The 23,961-nt window shown below is 42.1% G+C and overlaps 1 protein-coding gene across 10 annotated transcripts in view; it reads left to right on the top strand.

Annotated features, from left to right (window-relative positions):
- ARL15 (ADP ribosylation factor like GTPase 15) overlaps nt 1-23,961 on the top strand; it is a 435,728-nt gene that overhangs the window by 39,009 nt on the left and 372,758 nt on the right. Inside the window, exon 2 of one of the 10 annotated variants that reach the window (XM_057495239.1) lies at nt 5,081-5,137. The exons of the other annotated variants lie outside the window; for them this stretch is intronic. Within the exon in view, the coding sequence (XP_057351222.1) occupies nt 5,081-5,137 (57 nt within the window). The remainder of the gene's footprint in view (nt 1-5,080; nt 5,138-23,961) is intronic. 10 annotated transcript variants of the gene reach the window in all.

Raw genomic sequence — 23,961 nt, forward strand, 5'->3', positions numbered from 1 at the left:
GGATACAGTATCCTTGGTTCAAGGCCCTTCTGTTTCATTGCATTAAATATATCATGCCCTTCTCTTCTGGCCTGTAAGGTTTCTGTTGAGAAGTCTGATGATAGCCTGATGGGTTTTCCTTTGTAGGTGGCCTTTTTTCTCTCTCTGGCTGCCTTTATTACTCTGTCCTTGTCCTTGATCTTTGCCATTTTAATTATTATGTGTCTTGGTTTTGTCCTCTTTGGGTCCCTTCTGTTGGGATTTCTGTGTGCTTCCGTAGTCTGAGCAACTATTTGCTCCCCCAGTTTGGGGAAGTTCTCAGCAATTTATTTCTTCAAAGATACTTTCTATCCCTTTTTCTCTCTCTTCTTCTTCTGGTACCCATATAATGTGGCTATTGTTCCTTTTGGATTGATCACATAGTTCTCTTAATATTGTTTCATTCCTGGAGATCCTTTTATCTCTCTTTGCATCAGCTTCTATGTGTTCCTGTTCTGTGGTTTCTATTCCATCAGTGGCCTCTTGCATCTTATCCATTCTGCTTATAAATCCTTCCAGAGATTGTTTCACTTATGTAATCTCCCTCCGGATGTCATCCCTTAACTCTTGTATATTTATCTGCAGCTCCGTCAGCATGTTTATGATTTTTATTTTGAATTCTTTTTCAGGAAGACTGGTTAGGTCTATCTCCTTCTCAGGGGTTGTGATTTTGGTCTGTATCATTCTTTTGCCTTTTCATGGTGATAGAGATAGTTTGTGGAGCTGGCGCAAGTGCTGGCTGGGAGAACTTCCCTTCTTGCTAGTTTGTGGCCTTCCTCTCCTTGGAGAACAGCAAACTCTAGTGGCTTGTGCTGGGCAGCTACACGCAGACCGGGCTTCCGATTCTTGCCTGGCTGCTATGGAGTTTAGCTCCGTGGTTGCTGTGGGCATGGCCTGCCTTGGGCCGCTGCTCTGATATGGCTGAGCCGCATTGGAGGGGAAACGGCCGGGAGGCTGTTTATCTCTGTGATGGGCCTCCGAGCTGCACTGTTGTCCAGAGGGTTAGGGCACCCAGAGTTTCCCGGGATTCTCAGCTGCTAGGCTAAGTGTCCTGGGATGCTTCCATCCAGCTGAGGGGTCCCTGTCCCTTTAAGACTTTCAAAAAGCACTCGCTTTTCTTTGTCCCAGTGGTGCCGGTTGTGGGTACCCACTCACAGTTCTTACTGCCCTGTTTCCCTAGTATCCAGGACCCCACACATGCACTGTGTCTGCGCTCTGGTGCGGATGGCTAGGGCTGGTTGTTTAGCCATCCTGGGCTCTGTCTCCCTCCCCGCTCCGACTCCTTTCCTCCCGCCCAGAGCTGGGGTGTGGGGCGCTCAGGTCCTGCTGGGCCAGGGCTTGTATCTTACCCCCTTTGTGAGGCGCTGTGTTCTTGCATGTGTGGATGTATTCTGGCTGTTTTCCTGTGTCTTCTGGTCTCTCTTTTAGGAAGAGTTGTATTTGTTGTATTTTCAAAAATATATGTGGTTTTGGGAGGAGATTTCTGCTGCTCTACTCACGCCACCATCTTGGCTCCTTATTATTAGTTTTCTTTAAATGCCAATATTTCTAGGCTCATCACCACCATCCTTTTTCCTTCACTGAAGAAACTATAAAGTTCAATGTTGAACAAATTCTTCCACATTTTGTAAATGATACTTCATTTTACTTTGTAAATACACATTTGAGTTAAAAAAAAAAGTTACTTTCCATTTGGGAAAAGTAACCTTTAGAGCACACTAAGGAAGTTGTTAAATAATTCACGGATAGTGTTTTCGGTGCCAACACTAACAGAAGGAGATACCGGTTTTGAAATAGGTGGCATTCCCAAGGGCTTGCTTCTGCCGGTCTGGAGGAGTGACTGAAGCTTCAGGACAGGTGACACACGTGACCTTTACGCAGGGTTCCACTGCCTCCATGCTTTGGAGCTCGCACATGCCTTGGAACACACCGGAATGGGTCTTGTCTCTCCACAGTTCCCCAAATCTTGCTTCTCTTTGCCTTCAGCCCATTTGTTTTGGGATGCTGGCAAAAGAAAATGCTAGATCTTAGTTACCTTTATTTGGAAATAGTTGAATCAGGCAAGGGCCTCGTTCTAAGGTGTTTTACTGCCTGCTCCCATCCTGTTGTCCCAGTTTAACCTATTGCTCCTGGTACTCTGATGCGTCAACTAGGCTTTATTAACCTTTTTTTAAAATCACATGCAACATTACAGAGATCAAAATAAGGAAACATGAACATCTTCCTTCTTTATATTGGTATGAGGCATTGCACAGCACATCAAAGTACTTTTAATATAGCTCTTTTAGAAAAAAAATAGTGTACTTTCTCACTCTGATGGAACTGAAATTTGTTATATCTTGAAATCATTTTTTTCTCCTTTATTTTCATGCTTACCTTTGAAATATCTTAGGGAAAACAACAGTAAACTGTAAGTAACATTAATTTTAAATTGAGTATTATGTTTTTTTAGATTAGTTTTTTCTATAGACCTCTCAACAGATTTTAACTAATCTGTGACTTGCTTCTGACAGCATCTCTTTTTGTACTTTCATCAAATGAGTCAGCAAAGAAGATGAGATTGTTCTGAGGTTCTTTAGTTCTTCCTCAGGCAAGTCTACTTGTAGATTTGTGAATGCTGATATGGAGGTTACTGGGTCAGAGTTTATCTAGGGTAGAGATCCATTCTGAAGAAGTAGAATTCCCAAATTAAAATTGGGAATAATTAACAACTCATTTTATATTCCAAGCTACACATTATGTTAGAAGGGTTTATAGTTAAAATGAGTTCTTGCAAATAGAACATCTGTACAGGGAAAGAATATGAACTAATCATTTTAAATGCGTTACTGGTTCCTATACCAAAGCAAGTTTTGCTTAAGCTTTTCAATATCTCTGTATCTGACTCCCGCTGATTAGAATGAAGATGCCACTCATGGGAAGGCTATTGTTAGAAATAATTTAGGGTTTGGACAATAGATGTGCTACTTCATCTACAGTAGGATGGTCAGGGGTAGGTCAGTATTTGTAAGGATAAGAGGATAGAGGGAATGAGGTAATAAGGTGGTTAGTCAGAAAAAAAACTACACAAAATAAAATGGGGGTCTTAAGGGTAATTTTGGCAATCCCAATCCCAGTACTTGTATGTGTGGTGAATGTGAAAAGGAGAGTAAAATACGTTTTTACTAACAGAAGAATAGATATGTCTCCCCCTTTAAAAAATAAAGCTCTTAAATAGTTAACTCTCTAATAACAACCACTAAGGCTTTTATGACCGTGGGGACACCTACTTTTAAAAGTGATTGCTGCCCTGTAGCAGTTAGGTTTAGTAGGCTGAGCAACACAACAGTCGTTAAACAAGGCAGAGGTTTATTTCAGTTTCATGTACCAAGTCGGGAGGAGGGCGATGTGGCGGCCCCGCTGTCATTGGCGGCTCCAGGCTCGCGCATCCTGGGGCTCCATCTGACTGACTGCGGATCCCTCGTCCCCAGGGTGCCCTCATAGTCCACATGGTTGGAGCTGTGGGAAGTCTCACATTACACAAAGCTCAGTTTCTACACACTCAGAAACAGAAGTAGGAAAGGCAGAAGAGCAAAAAGGGATTCTCCTTAGAGTCAGTTCCCTTTATGTATCCTTCACTTACATTTTATTTCAGAGAACTTAGTCACATGACAGGCCCCCCCCTTCAAGGCAGGCTACGAAATAGTCTCTTTTATTCCAGGTGTCATAAACTAAGTTATTTGTCACTTGGGGAAAATAACCATTTCAATTTAGAGAATTGTTAAATAATCCCATTTGTACAAAAAGCACAGATTTCCACAGGTGGCAGGGAAGAATGAATGCTGGGCAAGGTAATGAACATTCTCAATCTTTCATCTTGGAGGGAGCCAGTGGTATTGCCCTGTGGTATTTTCTATAGCGCATTTCATTCAAAAATAAAGAAACCTGTTATGATGGTACCTTAATGATAGAAATAATCCCCAATCTTAAATCAGTTATTTATTTTGAACAGTTAGCACCAGTGCGTAGAACTGTTTGAAAGTTTAGATCGAGTTTAAGAACTTCACACAACAAATCATCTTTTAAGTTTGATTTTCCATTGCTGTTAATTTTTGTTTGGAATGTCCACGCATATAGCCAGCCTCTGCTTTCCATCTTTTCCTTTCTAATTTCCTCTAATCGTAGTTTCTTATGGATAACTGAAGAGGCAGGAGCCTTTATAGAATCAGTTTGATATGACTTCTTGGCCCTCAGAAGGAATTCATCTTTAAAAGCTTTTTGGCTACCTTGGGTATCAGGGATCCTGTGTCTTTGCTTACTTGGCTAACCCTATGCAACTGTGATTGCTTACATTGTGACACTGTAAACTTTATGCAGAAGGTTTTACTTGATGATAATAAACCACGGTAACAATGTCAAATCGTGTTAGGCTAGGGTTATTTTGAATACGTACCAGTTAAAAGAAAGTAAGTCAATATGTACGTTTGGTTTTGTGAATGGGCATGAGTTTTAGAAATTGGGACTGTATCAGGCGAGTAAGAAGTTGTGAATTCTACACTGAGTAGTGCCATTGTTATTCTGAGACCAAGGACCTCAGTCTGCTCCCTCAATTCAGCCCTTTCAAAACTGCCAGTATATAACTATGAGCTTTTCCTTTTTACAAAGGTTACTTCTCTATAAGGATTGTAGACATTTATGATCTGGTAAGAATTGAACTAAAAAAAGAAATGCTTATAAAACTGCTTTTAGCAGTCAGAGAATTTATTAAAAATTGGATATTAGGGCAGGATTTAAAAGAAAATAAGTGAAGCCATTACAACAAATCACATTCCTTAAGTGATGCAATTGAATTGATTGAAGTGTCTGCTGTATGGTCCTGTAATAAAGCACTGTGCTGCACACTTTATCCTTTCTGTCTTATTTGAGCTGGCCTAGGAAAAACAGAAGGAAAAAATTCAGCCATGTGCTCATAAAGCAAATGTCAGAATATAGCAGATTTCCTTTAAAGAGGAAAGCAAGACAACAGAGAAGTCAGTTCTATGGGACAAACATTTAGTTGTAATCTCTTATTTTAATCTTGTAGAGAATGTCTGAATGTATCCAGCTCTCATTTGCTGTTTGTAGAATTGGCATGTACACGGTAAGCAATGTATCTTTCTGCAGTACCAAATGTCATGAAAATATAAGTGACTGGGCACTAGAGAGCATTGTGGAGCTCTGGCTATTGTCCTGCACTGCCGATGGAGTGCAGATTTATACAGCCACTCTGGAAAATAATCAAATTGAACCCCAGCAAATTCTATGAACTTGAGCAAATCCACTCTTAGGTATATACCTCAGAAAAATTGTTGTGTCATTATAGAAAGACCTGTGCAGGGAATGTCCTTAGCAGCAGTATTCATAAAAGCAAAATATTAGAGATAATGCCAATATCCATCACTAATAGATTGGATTAATAAATTGTGGACTTTTAAAAAGTAGATGAACTAAAAATAATTATGAATTATAGCTATATAATATACAATGGGTATGATTTACAAACAATAAAAATGTCACAGGAAAGTACATGTAGTATGATTTCATTTATACAGAGTTCAAAAACAGCAAGACTAAGCAATACGTGATTTTAGGTTTATATATATTGGTAGATAAACTATAAAGAAAAGCAAAATTTCAGATGTGGTTGCCTCTAGGAGCACAGTTCTCAGCAGGGGGTGACTTTGCCCTCCAGGGGATATGTGGCAGTGTCTGGGGACACTTTGGGTTGCTACAGCTGAGGGCTGTGGCATGCTGTGGCATCTAGTGGGTTGACGCCACTAAACGTCCAGCAACACACTGGTTAAGCATGTAAGAATTATCTGGCCCAAAATGTCAGTAGTGCTGAGGCTGAGAAACTGTTCTGGGAGAGTGGAGGGGAAGAAAAGGCTTTAAAAGTTTTAGACGTCTACTTCTCAACCTGATTGGTGGGCACAGGGTGTTTGCCATATAGTTATTCGTTACATGTTGGCTTTGTATACTTTTTTGCATGTATGATATATCTCACAGCATGGCAAATCTAGTGTGTTAGGATTTTTCCACATGAATTTTCCACATGAATCTGTGTCAGTTAACTCAAATGCTCTGAGTCCATTTCTTAAACCAGAAATATGGGATTGTAGCTCTGTAGATGACCACTGAAGGACTTTTCTAATCTTAAGATTAAGTGACAGAGTCTTGACTTTATCCCTTTGAAGGCCTAGGGGAAGGGATTCTGAGACTGTGGACAGGCAACACAGTGATGTTTACTTCTGAAGACGAGAGTATTTTCTAAGGAAAGACCTAACAAGACTTAAAGTGATTTTTGTGTCTGATCCACCTTGCCCAGAAGAATAAGCATTTGTGTTCACATGAGGCTAAAGGAAATTGTTTAAAATGAAGACCGAGAATTCTGAGTCAATGATAGGTCCACAGATTGTAAGCTCCTTGAGGGAAGGACCCAGCTAGTGTTTGTCTTTGGATCTCCCACTCTACCTTGTGCATCTGGCCCATGGCAAATGCTCAACAGCTGTATATTCATTTACATTAAATTAAAATGAGCAGTTTTCAGCTTTGCCTTAGTTTGATTTTAAAAAGAAACAGATTTCCTTCTCTTTTTGTCTTAGCTGCCTGTCTCAGCTGAGTATCTTTTAATATATTTTACATATTTATTCAGGATACTGGATTTTGTATATAACATCTGCAATCTCAACAATATCGGTGCTATTTGTCCACAGTTAGATGAATAGGTACTTAGACATGCCTTTTTGTTATTTGCATGTGAAGTTACTTTGTGAGTACGTCTTTCTGGATCCTCTGAGAAGCAGATGTCAATTTGGGATTAAGTGTGAAAGAGATGAATTAAGGAAATCTCAGTAAGGGATGAAGGTGGAGGGAACAGGAGAAGGTAGAGCCTTCTGACCGCGCTGCTGGTCTGACTCCTGTGCAGGGAGGATGGGAAGGCAGGAGGGCTGGGGAGGAAGAGCATAGGCTGCAGTGAGGCTCTGGCAAGGCCTCTCTGAGCAAGGCTACCTGTTGAAAGAGTCCCCTGATGGGCAGGAGAAGCCTCTGTGTGCCCAGGCACTGGCTGGTGCAGCCCAGCAGAAGCACAGCCTCAGCACAAACACCATGGTCTTTTCTAAGGTTGTGTTGTGTTGTAGCAGCTGGAGGCTGTCAGTCAGCTGTGCTTCTCTGGACAGGAGATCTGAGCATGGCCACCAGCAGGGAGTCACCACCACAGGGTACTTGAGTCTAGAACCTGAGAATGTCAGGAATTGCAGTCAGCCTTGAATACACAGCACTTAGCCTGGGCCTGTGCAGGTGTTCAGTCTCTGCTTAAATAGTAAAGAAGCTCTGGCTGTGGACTTATAAGGCAGATAAAAATTGTTCTTTTGAAAAGGTAAGTGCTGTAGACCTCCCCCAACCCCCTGCCCAATTTCATATTGAAGCCCTAACCCCCAGGGTGGTGGTATTCGGTGAAGAGGGCCTTTGGGAGATAATTAGGTTTAGGTAAAGTCATGAGGGTGGTGTCCTCGTGATGGGCTGATTTTAGCCCTTTAGGAACATCAGAGAGTTTGCCCTTTTTCTCTCTGCTGCGAGGACTCAGCAAGAAGGCGGCCTTCTGGAAGCTGGGAAGAGAGCTCTTACCACTACCCGACCACAGTGGCACCCTAATCTTGGACTTGCGGCCTCCATATCTGAGAAACAAATTTTTGTTTAAGTCACCCATCCTATGATACTTACTATGGCAGCCCAAGCAGACTAAAACGCAGCGGGGTTAAGGGGGTGGAAACTTTGCAAATTGTAAATAACATAAACCTGGAAAACTCTTATTAGCACCTGTTAAAAATAAATACTAAATTCTAGTGAAACAAAAAGTAGAGGAAGGAATTTGAGAAGGTTATGGGTGACTTTATGGGATGAGGTTGATCTGATCTTATGTGCTTCTAACATTATTGCTAAATAACACCTGATTAAGCAGTCTAGTAAACATAATGTTCTTCATGTAATTGTAGATTAATGATACCAAAATAAAAAATAATTTTTTTTAAATACAAAAAAAAAAGAGAGAGAGAGAGAAAAGCCATAGTTTTACATAGTAGGAATCCATAATCTGAAACGAGCAAGACCAAAATGGAATATATACAGGACCGACATGCTGAAAACTTCTAAGGTATAAAAGTAAATATGTTATATACAGGTGAAATCATAGTGAACCTTACGCATTAAAAAGTTTAATAAAAAGCATGCTCAGCAAAGGATATTCTGTGATATCTTATGCATTAAAAAGTTTAATAAAAAGCATGCTCAGCAAAGGATATTAATAAAAAACACAGCAAAGGATATTCTGTGCATACCATCCATTCTTCTCTCCAGTGTTTGGAGGAGACAGAGATTTCTCTAGACATTGAAAGTAAATGATGCTTATTTAGAGTGCCTTAATTCAGGATGCTGAAGTCTTCAGTTCTAGACAGGAAGCTTAAGGCGCGGGTAGAGAAACTTACATATTATCAGAGATAGAGTTATAATGGTTAGAAAACCCTAGAACAAACTGAAACAGAATAAAGCAGAAAAGTCTTTAGAACCAAACATCTGCTCTGAGGTGATAACTCTTCTTTCCCACACACTGTTGTACAGGAGATTCTGTATGCGCTCTTGAATGTAATATCATGATATATTACAAAGAAGTAATTGAGTTTTTGAAGCAAAAGGAGTCCTGTTATATTTATCTAGATTATTTTGGGAATTAAACAACATGCATGGGATTTGGTCTGGAGGAAGGAAGGAAAATAAGTTCAGGCCAAGAGTTCCCATTTCAACTGTAGGTCTATGAGTTTCTGAAATCCTGGCAGTGGAAGCAGGCCATGCTGGAGGATGTGATCTTGAAAGGAACCTTCTTTGGTGAGGTACGGATTAACTGTGGGCTAGAGGGCACGCCAGCGCATCACTTAGGACTTCCCTTTGGAACAGCAGGTGGAGTTCCTTTACAGGGACCTGCAGTTGCCCCCAGGCTTCTCTGAGTTGTGAACAGTAACAGTCATAGAGTCAGAAGCACAACCAGCTCATGGTGGCTGGAAGTAGGATGGGGGTTGGAGTGGCAATTTGAGCATCTAGCCATAGCCTGTTGGAATGCAAACCGCTTTGATCAAAACCGAAAGTGAGAAGGTCTAAGTGAGTGAAGCCAGGTCAGTTCATCTTGCCCTCTCCAGGACAGTCCTGCTTAGAGCATGTGGACCCTACAGGCTAATCATTGCTTCTGTGGATCCAATACCCACATCAACTAAAATTCAGTCTAGTGATGAATGAGATTGAACTAAATAATAGCAGTGAAATATCATGCGTGGTTAGTGATTTTGGTTAGTATTAAGGACTTTAAAAGCTCTTTAAATTCTTCTTTTGACTTTGCAGAAAGTATCCAATTTTGCCAGCGAGAAAACATTCATCCTTTAGGACAGTAACAGTTTTTAAAATGGCATCCAGATTCGTCCCGAGGCAGATTCCCTCACCTATGGCCAGTGATTGTCCGGATACCCAGCTGCACCATTGGCTTCCTGCCACACAGTCGTGTTCAGCTTCTGTGGGTTTTTCTTTCTGTTTTCTTTCTTGGAGGGGATAGGGAGAGCTGTTTTTACTATTATAATAAAATGGCAAAACAATTATATATTATTAATGCTATTAATAATATTGTATATTATTAAAACTGCTTATTTCAGTCTAGTTCTTTAGGTATGAACAAATCCTATCCTAGACTTCAATCAAGTTCTTTTATAGGGCTACATATAAAGACACTGTATTCACTTATTGTTGCTACTGGAGCAAATTACCACAGATTTGTGGCTTCGAAACCACATACATTTATTCTTTTCCGGTGTGGAGGTCAGAAGCCTGAAGTGGGTCTCATGGGCAAACATCACCATGTTGGCAGGGCTGTGTTCTTTCTGGGGGCTGTAGAGCAGAATCTGATCCGTGCCTTTTGGGGGCTCCTAGTGGCTGCCCATATTCCTTGGCTCCTGCCCCTTTCCGGCGATGGATCACTCCTGCCGTTGCTGCGGTTGTCACATCCGACCCGCCTGTCTCCCTCCTTATGAGGATCCTGTGATTAAGATGGGCTCATCTGGATAATCCAGGCTAATCTTCCTGTTTTAAGATCCTTAATCACATCTGCAAAGCCCCCTTTTGCCATGTCAGGTTAACATATTCACAAGTTTTGAGAATTAGGACCTGGACATCTTGTGAAGGGAAAGAGAAGCATTATTCTGCCTGCCACAGGCACCAAAGAGAGAGTAAGGGGACTCAGTCAGTCTGTTGTCATTCCCAGAGGGAAAGAAAACCAAGGTAGGCAACTCCTGATGCTGAGTTTAGATGTCATCATCATGTGTAATGCCAAGGTGTTAAATATTTGTCAGACTGGAAGTCCTGCATGGGGGTTTTGCAAATGCTGGCTTTAGCAGCAAATTCAAGGGCAGGTTTAATATATAACCATGTGGAGATGAGTGGTGTTGACAGCACCTGTTTAGATTGTGCTTCTCGACAACTCTAGCTTAAATATTTTTGTAAATTCTGTGAGATGCTGAAATGTCTGCAGTTGTGAAAAGCTCCAAGACAAAGTGACACTCATCTTAATTGGAGAAATTCAGCCTAATGGTAGACTCTAATGAGTGAAAGTGAATTAAGATATTGGTTTGACTGTTCATAAAAATCAAGATATCAATGGCTTAAACAAAATAAGTTCCTGCTTTGTATAAAAACCTAAGCTGCTAGTCATTTTGGTGTCTAGCCCTTTGTTTCATGAATCCTTTAAAGACTCCAGCCTGACCTTCCATTGCCTACGTCATTCTGCTCATGTGAAGGCTGCAGATGGCTCAACACTCCTGCATCTTTGTTAGTCTGTGGAAAAGAGGACATGGAGGCCAGGCAATTCCCTTTTGGATGTGACCTGGAAGTTGCACACATCACACCCTCATTTTATCTTCCCTTCAAGTGCCAGAACTTGAGTCACATGCCTGCATCACTCAGAGGAGGCTTGGAAATGGGGACGCTAGTAAGGAGCCAAAACTAGGGATTCTGTTCCTGAAGGGGAGAAGAGAATGAAGTGGGGGTCAGCTTGTTGTCTCTTTCATGAGGAAATGAGCTCAGGTAGATTGGTCTGTGCATCAGCCATCAGGCAGTGCGGTGACCTTGAGGAAAGTGTGTAGAACAGAGTCAGAGTCAGTGCACACACTCAGTGAACACAGTGTGGCAGCAGGAGTGATTTTGGGTTTTGTAGCAAGTCCAGCTTCTCATTGGATCAATACCTGAGACTTATGGACCAAGATCAGACCTAGTATTTTATTTATATATACCTACATATTGTATGTATTTCTGTCCACGGACACATGTGCACATGTGATTAGTGTTCCTGACAATTTTATGTTGGAGAGTATAAGTTGGTGGTGATATGCTTTATAATCTAGGAAATGAGAGTGTGTGATTGCTTTCTTTCATAAACAAGATAATGTTCTTGAGTAAGTATCTGGCTAATGTTGCTAACTTTCCTGTCAGGGGAATTTAAAGTTATAGGGTTAGTGAATCTCTTTGAGAGCCACAAATATCCATCCTGATGTCTATACAGAAAGAGTTATGCCATGAAATGTGTGAGATTGACAGCACTGCCATTTTTTTTTCATCATTTGAAATTGGAGCTCAGATTAAGCAAGATAAAATCTGTTTGGCTTAGGTGTTTTGGTCTGGGGAATACAGAATGTATCCTTTTGTCTCAAAATCAAGACTCACTGCTGAGGACCTCTGTGACTCCAGCACAGCTCCCCTATCATGGCCCTGCCTGTTGAGTCTGACCCAGACTGAACCCACTCTCTTTGCACCCCTAAACCTACTCATGGCCTGTGCTCCCTTTCTCAGAGACTGGGACAACTGCCCATTTAGCCATCACACTGGAACTCGACTGAATCCTCTCCCCGCCTCCTCATTTTATCAGTCTTCAGGTTGTGACCTCTCCCTGCCTAGTCACCTCTTCTCTCTACTGCTGTTACCAAGTTCTAGCACCACTATTTCTTGCCGAGAAAATTCTTAACAGCCTCCTCCTAGCTGGTCTTCCCTTTCCAGCCTTGCCCCTCTAACCCTTTCTCCCTTCTGCAACCAGCATAGTCTGAAATGTAGATCTGATTATGCTAAAACATCTCAGTAGCCTCCTGTTACTCTTAAAGCCCAGTGTTCTTCACACAGTTCATAGGGTGTACTGCATGAGCTGGCCCTGCTTAACCATTTAGCCTTTTCTCTGTCCCTCTTCTTCCACTTCCACATTATATATTCCAGGCCTATTCATCTATTTTCAGCTCCTGAAATTTTATTCTTTTTACTCCCAGTGTTTTGTACGTGCTGTTCTCTCATCCTGGAATCAGCTGTCACCTCTTCTGGGAAGACCTCCATGACCTCGAACACCTAGGTTAAATGCTCTTCCTAGATGTTTTCTTTCTTTGCAGTCTAGAGCCTTTTACCAGCCAGAGTGCTTATATCACATTGTCTTAGAACTGCCTGTTAATTTTGCTCCATTTCTACCCCTCAGCATTTGATGGCTCTTCACCATCCTCATTATTATCACCACTGACATTTAGTGAGCCCTTACTAAGTGTGGTAAGGCCTCTCTAGATGAATTCATTTATCTCTCTACAATCTTGTGAAGAAGATGCTATTATTATCCTCATTTTATAGAGAGGAAGTTGGGGCATAGAATGGTTAAATGTCTTTTCCACATGGTGAAGCCTGGATTTGGAGCTAGAATTTGAATTGATTTATGCTGAATTCTAAACCTTTAGCCCCATACTTTTACTACCTTACAAGCGATGTTCAATGTGAGTTTGTGGAATTTGATCTAGAATAGTTTTTCAACATCTTGTTTTTTTGTGTCTTCACTGACACTTTTTGAAAAGGCCAGGTGAACTATTTTGCAGATTGTCTTTCTGTTTAGATATAATTGTTCCTTCATGATTAGAGTCACATTAAACATTTTTGGCAGGGGTATTAGTAGGTGACATTGTATCCTCAGTGTGTCTCATCAGGGGTACATGATGCCAATTTATCTCATCATTGGTGATTGGATTCTTTTTTTTTTAAGTTCGTAATTAACCCAAGTCTGAGGCTGATATTCCTGGCTTTACCCAAAATACACAGACTATATTCTGTTTAAAGCCAATAGTGTCTCCTATATACTTATTCCATATAATCTATTAATCTATATTATATATAATTAATTGTATAATAAACACTTAATTATATGTGTAATTTATATAAAATATAATAGATAGCATTAATATAATAATTATAAAATATCATAACCATTTTCTTTTTATTATAACTGTAGCATATGTTGAGGTCAGGTAATAGACTAATTTCAGTATGGCTTGCTAAAGTTTGGAATGATTTTAGATGTGTAATATTTTGATATAGTTGGAACCTTAGTATTTTCTTTCATTTGGATTTAATAACAACCTCAGCATTATGATGTTAATAAACACTGTGTTCTATCCCACGTAGTTCTTTTGGTTAGGCTGTTCCACAGTTGAAGGCAGAGTTAAGCGTTCAGCTCTCATGTGTTTTTGCTTCACTGTAGATGGTCCTCCTCACTCTGCTGGCTGCCTTTACTCTGAAGGCTCAGTGGTATGAACTTGTGGCTATAACTGCCAAGTATATTATCATTCGTAGAGAAGAAATGCTAATTATATATTCTCTATTAACTAAATTTTATTATGAAATAAAATATTTCTCATCTCCTGACTGTAGATATCCTAATTAAAAATAAAAAAGCAAAATGAAAAAGAGAAGCTGTAGGAAACTGACTACTTCCATGAGGGTCATTCTTTACAAAAGGCCTTTGTTACGTTTCTTTTGGTAATTATCGGTTGTAGCTGTATGGTTGGGTGGAGAGGCTTTTTTCCTGATAAGAAACATTTAGAGTCATTTCATTTATGAACTTAAAATATTTTTAAATGACATGGTGGCCCTTAACAAGAGTCTAGTTGACGGAAATTTCCACCCTAGGAAATATACATTTTTGTATTGTCTCTTTTCATGGATGGTTGACTTTGTTTTCTTAACAGATGTTTTGTGTTTAGTTTTCAAGACTCGTACTTTCCTCTTGATGGGATTAGTACCTTTCTTTTGATGGGAGGATATTATTAATGATAATAACATGATTAATGTTAAAACCAACATAATCAGTTTTGTGAATGGTTAAAAATTATTCTAGAATGCAGTCACTGTCCAGGGTGTGGTTTCCTCACATCCATAAAGTAGCAACAAATTGTATTTTAGCCTTTAAACAAAGCCAATAGGTTAATGTTGTTTATATGGAAGAGAATATAATCAACGCTGGTGATGATTTGGTCTTTGCTTTGTAGAACTCAGATATATTGAAACACCAACTTAAAATATTACACACAGTGAATCTGAATGAGAGGCTTTATGATTATTGCATACTGGAGAATCTGTGTCCTCGGTCTTCGTTTGGGTTCAGCTAGGGCTCTGGCATGCAGTAGGTGCTCAATTTGTTGACTAAGTGGGTATGCTTTCTTTGGAGTGGGGAGAACAGCGGGCCTTGCTCAGGCTCCAGGAGGCCTGGGGGCTCCGTCTCTAGTAGCAAGCATGGATTTCACAGACTGTGTGCTCCCGCTGGAAAGTGTGTGAAGACAGGTGGTTTTACTTGTTTGGTTCACTCCTGTATTTCTAGTACCCAGCTGAGTGTCAGGCCCATTGGTTCATCAGCTGCCTCGCTCCAGCGGCCTGTTGCCTTTCTCCATGGGCCATAGGATTATGGACAGTGGGAGACGAAGCATGTGGATGTGTATCTTCCTTATTATTTTATATTCCAGGACTAAAATGCTACCTTTCCCTTCAGTCCTTGTCTTTTAAAATTGTGATTCTTCTTTTTTTTTTGTCTGTGTTGTGGGGGTAAAAAAAAATCTTTATAATTTCCTTCATTGTATTTTAATACTCTCTAATCTCATAAACAGTGACAATGATAGGTTTACTGGGACATTTGAACTGCCATTCTTAAACTTCATCTGAAACAGGTTCAAGATACAAATTATTATTTATAGTTGGTTATCACAAAAACACTAATACTAGAATCCATGTTTTTGTAATTTGTTTTTATAAATGCATAATTCACCTCAACCTATGATTAATGTTAAAAAAAACAACAACAGTGCTACACTGTTGGCCCTGGAATCTCGTCCTTAACAATTTCCGAACAATCGTAGGCAGCAACATGGAAAATTTGCTATACTGTTATCCTGCTTTTACATCCCATCCACACAAATTCGACCTGGATGAGAAGATAAGCCAGAAATGTTACTCCCCCATGACTCTCTTGATGCCCTTTATGTTCCCAAATGCTACTTTTTTGTTTCCAGTTCCTGGCAAAAGGGATCAGTGTCTTTTCATTTCACTGAATTTCATCATGTAGTTTCCTGTTTATACTTTTAATTTGAAAGGACCACAAATTGAATTTTCTGTGTGTGTATGTGTGTGTGTGTGTGTGTATAGGGTGGAGGGGTAAGATAATACAGAAATTAGATAAAACTTTTAATGGATTTGGACTTTTGAAAAATGATTATTTTAATGAGATCATGCTTGGTAGGAAGGAAAGCTCAGTATTGCTTTACCATTATTTTATATATTATAGAAAGGAGAAAATAGTTGTTTGCTTTCATAGAATGAAAGAATGGAACCCATCAAACTCTAGACCATAGGATATGAAATTGGGATATAGTTATTAACGAAGGAATGGAAAGAGATGATGGGAATTGGATTTTGGGAGGAAGAGGAGTTTCTCAGCACTCGGTTCTTTGAGAGTCTAAAGATCAGTCCCATTAAAGGCAGGCAGATGTATGGTTTGCAAGGTAGATTCAGGCTCTACCATTTAGTTGAATGATACTGGGCAAAATATTTTATAACTTGGGCCTTGTCCTTTTCTGAAAATGGTGCATTTGAATGGAGTTCTTGTTCATACCACTCTGAGTTCTGCTTCTTGTGTGTCTAACCTTGGTTGTAAAGCAGCATTGAAACCAGAAGCTTTAGGTGGTGGCTTGAATCTTAGAAAAATTGAAGAGAGGCAGGAATATCTATTTGAATTCAGGACTGTGTGGGAGATGTTTTATCTACAGAAAGATTTGTTGGGAAAACAGATTTTTTAAAACGAGAGAATGAGATATCAGATCCTGAATAGAAATGGCTCTTAACCTGCACCTAAATGTGCATCTCAGAGTACATATTCTTGAAGGCAAATTCTGGTGCACTAAGACCCCCACCCCTTAAGATCCAATATCGCCACCAACCAGATGGTTGCCCACTCCTTAAGATCCAATCACCAACGCAGAACACACCCTACCCCTACTCCTTAAAAACACGCTTCCTCTCCCACGAGCTGCTGCTCCCTCTCTCTGGAGGCAGCTGTTTTCTTTTGCGTGGACCCGTGTCTCCTGGATCATTCTGGGTAAGGAGGGTCGCGACAAGGTACCCTTTCATTGGTGCCATGACTCAGATGAGGTTCTGCCATTGACTTTGCTCTTCCTCCGGGAACCTGAGCTGCTCTGGGAACCCTCACTGCCCGATCCTCCTCCACGGGCTCACTGTCCATTTCCCCGGTCGCTCATCTTCTCGCCCAACACCGGCCTTCAATTTGGTGAGTCTCCCCTTCATGGTTGGCTTAAATGTCCCTTTGGAACCTGGGAAGTGACTGTTGAGTGTCCAGCACCCCCAAGGGCTCCTCTGGGACAGGGGCATCCCCAACCACGACTTTCGGAGTCATGGTTGATCCCCATAGTCGACCCTTCTCTGCCTCCCCATGGTGAGAATCCTCATTCACTGAGGCCCGGTCTCCCTTTATCTACTCGTAAACTCCTGGTACCAGGTACTGAGCCTCCTCGGTGTTTTCACCTCGACCGCTCGGTTAGAGGTGGTGATGACCCCCTAACTGTATCTGGTCTTCTCCGTGATCTTCTCAATTGCTCTGGGACACCTCAGCAACTTGTGAATGGTCTCATTCTCACTGTGGAATCTGGCCCCTCCATCCCACAGGTTCACTGCTAGGGTGCTTACTCAGTAATCTAAAGCCCCTCCACCTCACTCCAGACCTCGAACCTTTTAAGCTTATTCACTACTGTAATGATATCTGGCCACAATATTCCTTGGACAATCAGTCTAAATGGCCTCCCAATGGCTCTTTAGATCCTAAAATTCTCTGTGACTTATACAACTTCTGTGAGCTCATGGGCAAATGGAAAGAGATCCCATATATCCAGGCTTTCTCCTACCTACGAACCAAGCCCGCTCTCTGTCTCCCCTGCAATCCTAAACATCTTCTCATTGCTCTAAAGAACTTCACCCCACCATCCACCAATTCCCACCACGTCCTCTGACTTTGACCCTGCTGATGAACCTCCTCCCTACCAATCTCAAACCCCTACAGCTCCCCATCAACCACCAGTTCCTCTCCCGCCCCAACCTCCTCTGCAAGATCAAAATCCCAACCCTCCCAGCTCCCCTAGTGCCGTTGCAGGACAGCAGCACCTCCTCCTCCTCCACAACCAGTTCCCTTCCCTCACCCAGTCCCGTGCCAAGCCCTCCAGTCACTCGCTCTTGAACCCAGATCCTAGCCCCACTACGGGAAGTAGCCGATATAGAGGGCGTTGTCCGGGTCCATGTCCCTTTCTCTCTCTCCGACCTATCTCAAATTGAGAAAAGATTAGGCTCTTTTACCTGCAACCCAGCTACTTACATAAAAGAGTTCCAGTACCTAACTCAGTCATAGTTACTCAAGATCTTACCTTTCATGATATTCACATGATCCTATCCAACACACTTTTGCCCAAGGAGCATAGGCGAGTCTGGGAACAGGCTAGAACTCATGCTGATGAAGTTCACCAAACTACTTGAGCTCATCCAATTGGTGCTGAGGCAGTTCCTGACCGAGACCCTAACTGGGACTATAATAAGGCAGGGGGAGTCACCAGTCAAGATAAATTCATCACCTGCCTCATGGTGGCTCTCAGGAAGTCAGCCAATAAAGCCATTAACTATGAAAAACTCCAAGAGGTTATTCAGGATAAAAATGAGAATCCCTCTATGTTCCTAGACCGCCTCACCGAAGCTCTTTTACAATATACAAACCTAGACCCTGAGACCCCAGATGGGAGACAGTTATTAATGACCTACTTCTTCACCCAGAGTTTCCCCGACATTAAGGCTAAACTTAAATGTCTAGAGAAGGGACCCTTAACTCCTCAGGCAGAAGTCCTGGCAGTGGCCTTCAAAGTATATAATGGAAGAGATGAAAAGGCCCATAAACAAAAATATCAAATGCAGGCTAAGGCCTTTCAGCCTACCCCAACCACTGGTGCTCGGGTATCCTCTCTTCCTAAGAAGCAGCCAGGAGGACCTCCTGGTCCATGCTTCAAATGTGGTCAAACGTGTCATTGGGCCAGAGCCTGCCCAAATCCCCAGAAGCCCCCCGGTCCATGCCCTGAGTGCCATCAGGAGGGACACTGGGCTGTTGACTGTCCTCACACACCGAGAGGTGCCAGGCCATCCAGCACTAACACTCCACACATAGACCTTCTGGGTCTAGCAACTGATGATTGAGGGGGCCTGGGACTCCTCCACCCAACCACTACCATCACTATACAAGAGCCCAGGGTAACCACTGTGGTAGCGGGTAGACCCATCTCTTTCCTTTTGGACACCAGGGCCACCTACTCAGTCCTGAAGGAGTTTGGGGACCTACCTCCCTCTCACAGTCCTATATAGTCAGGGTAGAGGGCACACCTTATCGACCTTTACAAACTCCCATGCTTCACTGCCTCTTTAAGGGCGTTGCTCTCTCTCATTCTTTTTTAGTTATTCTCTGTTGTCCAGTTCCCCTTATGGGAAGGGACCTATTGCCTGAGCTAGGGGCCTCCATCACCTTTACCCTTAGCCCACGCCTCAACCCCGACTCGCCTTCGATCCCTTTTCTACTTGCTCTCCAAACCGTTCCAGATCCACCTCCCTCTCCTTTTCCCTTACCCCCCTGCCACATAAACCCCACAGTCTGGGACACCTCTACCTCCTCTATCACCACCTGCCCATCTGTAACCATCAAACTCAAAGACCCTAGCTCCTTCCCCTCACATCTCAATACCCGTTCTACGAAAGGGCCTTTTGAGACCAGCCAATTCCACTTGCAACACCCTGATACTGGCTTTCAAAAAACCTAATGGCTCTTATAGGCTAGTTCAAGATTTAAGAATTAGCAGGGCAGCTGTTATTCCAATCCATCCAGTAGTTCCTAACCCCTATACTTTATTATCCACTATCCCCACCTCTTTTGCTTACTTCTCCGTCCTTGACCTCAAAAATGCATTCTTCACTATTCTCCTCCATCCCAGTGGGACCACTTACACCTTCAAATCCTCCAGTAATCTACTCTACAACCCAAACAGGACCTCCTTACAGCTGCATAAGGTGGCATATGTGCCCTACTCCAAGAACAATGCTGCTTCTACACCAACAAATCCGATCTTGTCTGGGATGGCACAAAACAGCTCCGTGAACAAGCCTCCAAACTCCTAGAAAACTCCCCTAACAATCTGTTCCCTTACCCCTTCAATTGGCTCCTGCCCCTTCTAGCTCTTATTACCTTTATTCTTCTCCTTTTCCTTCTCTGCTTCATTAACCTATGCCAAAAATTCATTCAAAATTTGAAAATTTCTAACCATACTGTCAACCAGTTACTCCTCCAGGGCTATCAAGGCCTTTTCACGAAGAATAACGGAATCAGCTAGATGACATCACGAATCATCTCAGGATGCCCGCCCTTCCCCAACTCTACAGCACTGGCCTTGCTAACCCCAGAATCTGCGCCCCCTTCCAGCAGGAAGTAGCTAGAGAATGAGATTCTACACCCAGTTCTCCAGAGGCCCAATTAAGAAAAGAAAAAGATGGGAATGAAGGCAAATTCTGGCACGCTAAGACCCCCACCCCTTACGATCCAATCACCACCGACCAGATTGTTGCCCATCCCTTAAGATCCAATCATCAACGCAGAACACACCCTACCCCTACTCCTTAAAAACACGTTTCCTCTCCCACGAGCTGCTGCTCCCTCTCTCTGGGGGCAGCCATTTTCTCTTTCAGATAATAAAGTCTCTTGCGTGGGCCCATGTCTCCTGAGTCGTTCTGGGGTAAGGAGGATCATGGCAAGATACCCTTTCAATTCTTCCACTGACTTTATGACTTTTCAGGGATGGCCTAGTATGGAGAACATGCATTATTTGGATAAACTTAAAGCATTGACTATCTAATTTTTTAAACTATTTATTTTTTTAACAGCACATTACCTTCTGGGACACATAAATCTGAAACCTCAATTTGATGGGAACCCAATTTACTAGAATCTTGTGTGAATTTTTGCTTATTCATTTCTAGATGATAAAAGCAGACTCTCCCATCATTCCCCCTAAAAAAGATGTAGTGGTAATGGGTGTGTGTGTGTGTGTGTGAGTGATTCCACCATGGAATCTGTGTAACAGGTAAGTGTGGAATAATTCACCTTCCTGTCTGAGCCTCAGTTTTATGCTATATAAGAGAACAAGATTAGATATTCTGTAAGGATATTTTCAGTGCATATGTTGTATAATTGCAAATGTATTAAAATAAAACCCAGACTTCTGAAGTTCTCTGAGTTTATTACATATTCAGTTCCAATATTTCCTTATTAGCATATGTCCAAGTTGACAAATGTTTCTTGAGTTATCTACTGTATGTCAAAGCACTAGGCTCAGGTAAGATAGCTCCCTGAGCCTGGAAGGATCTACTGATTATTCTAGAAGACATTTTTGGGTTATCCTGATAAACTTGAGCATGGTGGGACATCTTATCAAAAATCGACTTTGTTAAGTCACATGGTCTGGCTGGTTTGTAAACTATAAACACCAGGCTTTTAAGAACAAAATGGGGTCTATTAATGGGTGTGGCTGGCAAGGGAGAAGAAGTGTTCTCTCCTGTAGGGTATGACATTCATTCCAGACCTCTCCCACAGGATGTGGCTGGCAGTGCTGTGATGTTCATGACCCACCTGGTCCTCTTGGGTCCCTAAGGAAAGTCACGTTGGAATTGCCTTCTGACCTGGGAAACACCATACCCCTCCCGAAGCTACCCACTTGTTGCAAAAGAGGGTAGGGCTTGCTTTCTGTAGCCTGTCTCCTTGCAGGAGGTAAGACCAGAAACAGGGGAGACATTTTTTTCTTTGGCTTATACTGCTAAAGGCTATCCCAGAGAGCATAGGATTTACTCATTAACTAAACTGCATTCCAAGTTCTGAGTCTGGGTGGTTTTGGGGGGGATTGGTGGTGTCACTGATGACTCAGATTGGGACTACAGTATAAAGTCATGATAACAGGACCTGGGGCACATTCCTTCACCTTTCCTGATCTTTGGTATCCTCATCTGTAAAATGAGATTTGGACAATGGCATCTGAAAGCTTCTTTTAGCTCTGATCTATGTTCAGAAAGATGACCCATGAGTCATTGTCAGAACCTCAGTTTGATAACAACTTGAGTTTCATCCTGGTTAAAGCATACTGCCTCTATAAGGAAAAAATATACTGTGCATTTAATAAAGAGTTTTGTTAAATTTAAGAATTAAAGTCAGACGGATTTTTATTCTTTGCTGAGTAGCAAAATCATCTTAACCAGAGCCCTATGTTCTCTTGTGTTATGGTTGTATCTGATTCAAGCATTGTGGTCTTTGAGTTGGGTTAATATGAGTGGGACCTCTAGGACCAGTTTGTCTCTTTAATTAGTTCCTGGGGTACCAAAGATGAGAAACCAGAATCTGAAGCAGTAGATAGAACCTTGAAACTTGCCTAAGTAAAACAGTTTGGAGTTCAGGCATTCATTATAATGTCAACGAAGTGGTATTGGTGTAGTTGTTATGATAATGCATCTCTAGATAAGGAAAGTACTGTGGGATTGGGGTAGAAGGAACCACACTTGCTCTTCCCTTTGTGTTTGTACGGAGAAATATGCTTTGTATTGTAACTCAGAGCAGGTCTAGGTAGGAGTGGGAAGAGTGTAGGAGGAAGAGTGCAGAACACAGGATCCCAAGGTATCAGTGCCATTGCTGGCCACACTGCGAATCTCACCATGGAATGTGAGACTGCTGGGGCACCTGTTAAGTCTTTTCCTCCTCCACTGCAGGGCTTGAACAAAGGTTTGTGTCACAGTTGAAAGCCTACAAATTCAGGTTCATTTGAAAAAATGACTTAAGATTGCTGAATGGTTCTAGCACTTGTCACATTTTTGTAGCCTGTATTAGCTGAGTCAAGTTGCCCCAGTGAAAGGGGTAGGAATTCTAAGGGTTTTCTGGGTAAACAACCTTTTCTTTGATACTTGGTTAATGTCCTGGTATCTGCATGGCAATTGGGTTGCTGGCCAAGAGTGAGGAAGCTTTTGTTAACTCTCAAGAAATGTAATTATGTTGTGATGTTAAAAGAACATATTATAATGTTAAATGATACTGATTGTCCTCCTTGTCAGAGAGGAGGTTATTTGGTTATTCTATTACATTTATATTTCCTTGGAGATACAGAAGCTTTAGTCATTTACCTCCTCTGCAGTGTAACAAATACAGCTGATTTTTGAGTGTCTGGCTTATAGATGATCCATGAAAGCCTATTAAGATCCTGGGCTGTTTTCTTTCTCCCACTCACCTCTAACCTAGGTTTCTTTCTTTTTTTCAAACCATTTCAGAGAATTTTTATTAATTTCAGTATTGGGAAGGAGGAGATGTGTGGGATAAGTAAGTTCACAGAAATAACTTGTTGCAAAATCACATTCTCAGACCTGGAAAGAAAAGATTTGAGGTTATCTGTGTTTTTTGGTTTACTTATTTTGCCTCTAGCATGAATAATCAGGAATTGATAACAGAACTGTTGGACAGCAGCCAATCTCAAGGTTAAATGTGTGTGCATGTGAGTGTGTGTGTATTAGGTGTGGCAGGACAGGGATGAGTTGATGGTTCAAATGAGCAGCATATTTGGAGCTGACCACTGGCCACCTGGCTGGGTTGATTCTCGATTCTCATCTTCTGGCCCACCCTGTCCATCTTCAGCTGTGGGAGTTACTCTTGGCTCTCTCACCTTGCCACTGGGGGAGGGAAAAGCCTTCTCAGAGCTGTTGGTTCAGGCTCTGTCCCAGGTCCTGCCTGTTCTGGTGAGTGAGTGCCCATCAGTGGCTGTTCTGGCTTGGAAGCCCAATGAGTGCAGGGTTGGCTCTAAGCAACCCCAGATGCTCCCTGTTGGGCTCTCTGTATGATCATCCCATCACTTGTAGACCACTCTGCCCTTAACTCAGAGCTGAGATCAGAGCTTGGCAGGAGTGGGGGTACTGTGTAACCCCACTGGAAAATGAGGGTTGAAGTAACTACCTGGACTGAATATAGTCTTTTTGCTTTCCTTTGGACTGGTCTGTACAGTTGTCATGTCTTAAAGGTGTGTGCTGTACAGAGTCCGTGGCAACCCCCTGCAGGGCCATGGCTTTCCCATTCTCCTGCAGCCCTTCCCTGTCACCTCGGCTTGGACCATGGTACTCTGGGTGGTCCTGGGGCAGACTGTCTGATGTTTCTCAGCAGGTCTGGCTTTCCACAGACTCTTGGGGAGAACCGGGGCTTTCCATCCCAAGTCCCTCTCCCTCTCCCCTACTTCCAACCTGGGTGGCGTTCTGTTATTCCAGAGGATCCTTAGCTGCCTTGGAAACTGTCTCAGGACAGAGTTCAAGTGCCTGGGGAGTTCGTATCTTCTGGAGCTATCTAGGGATAGTGGGAATTTTATTTGGATTTAGGATCTGCTTGTGATCCAGGACTTTCTGCCAAGAGAAGGTAGACTCCTCTTCAAGGACTGGGGATTGCTGTTTTTC

This window comes from Manis pentadactyla, chromosome 2 (assembly GCF_030020395.1).
Source record: "Manis pentadactyla isolate mManPen7 chromosome 2, mManPen7.hap1, whole genome shotgun sequence".
Lineage (NCBI taxonomy): Eukaryota > Metazoa > Chordata > Mammalia > Pholidota > Manidae > Manis > Manis pentadactyla.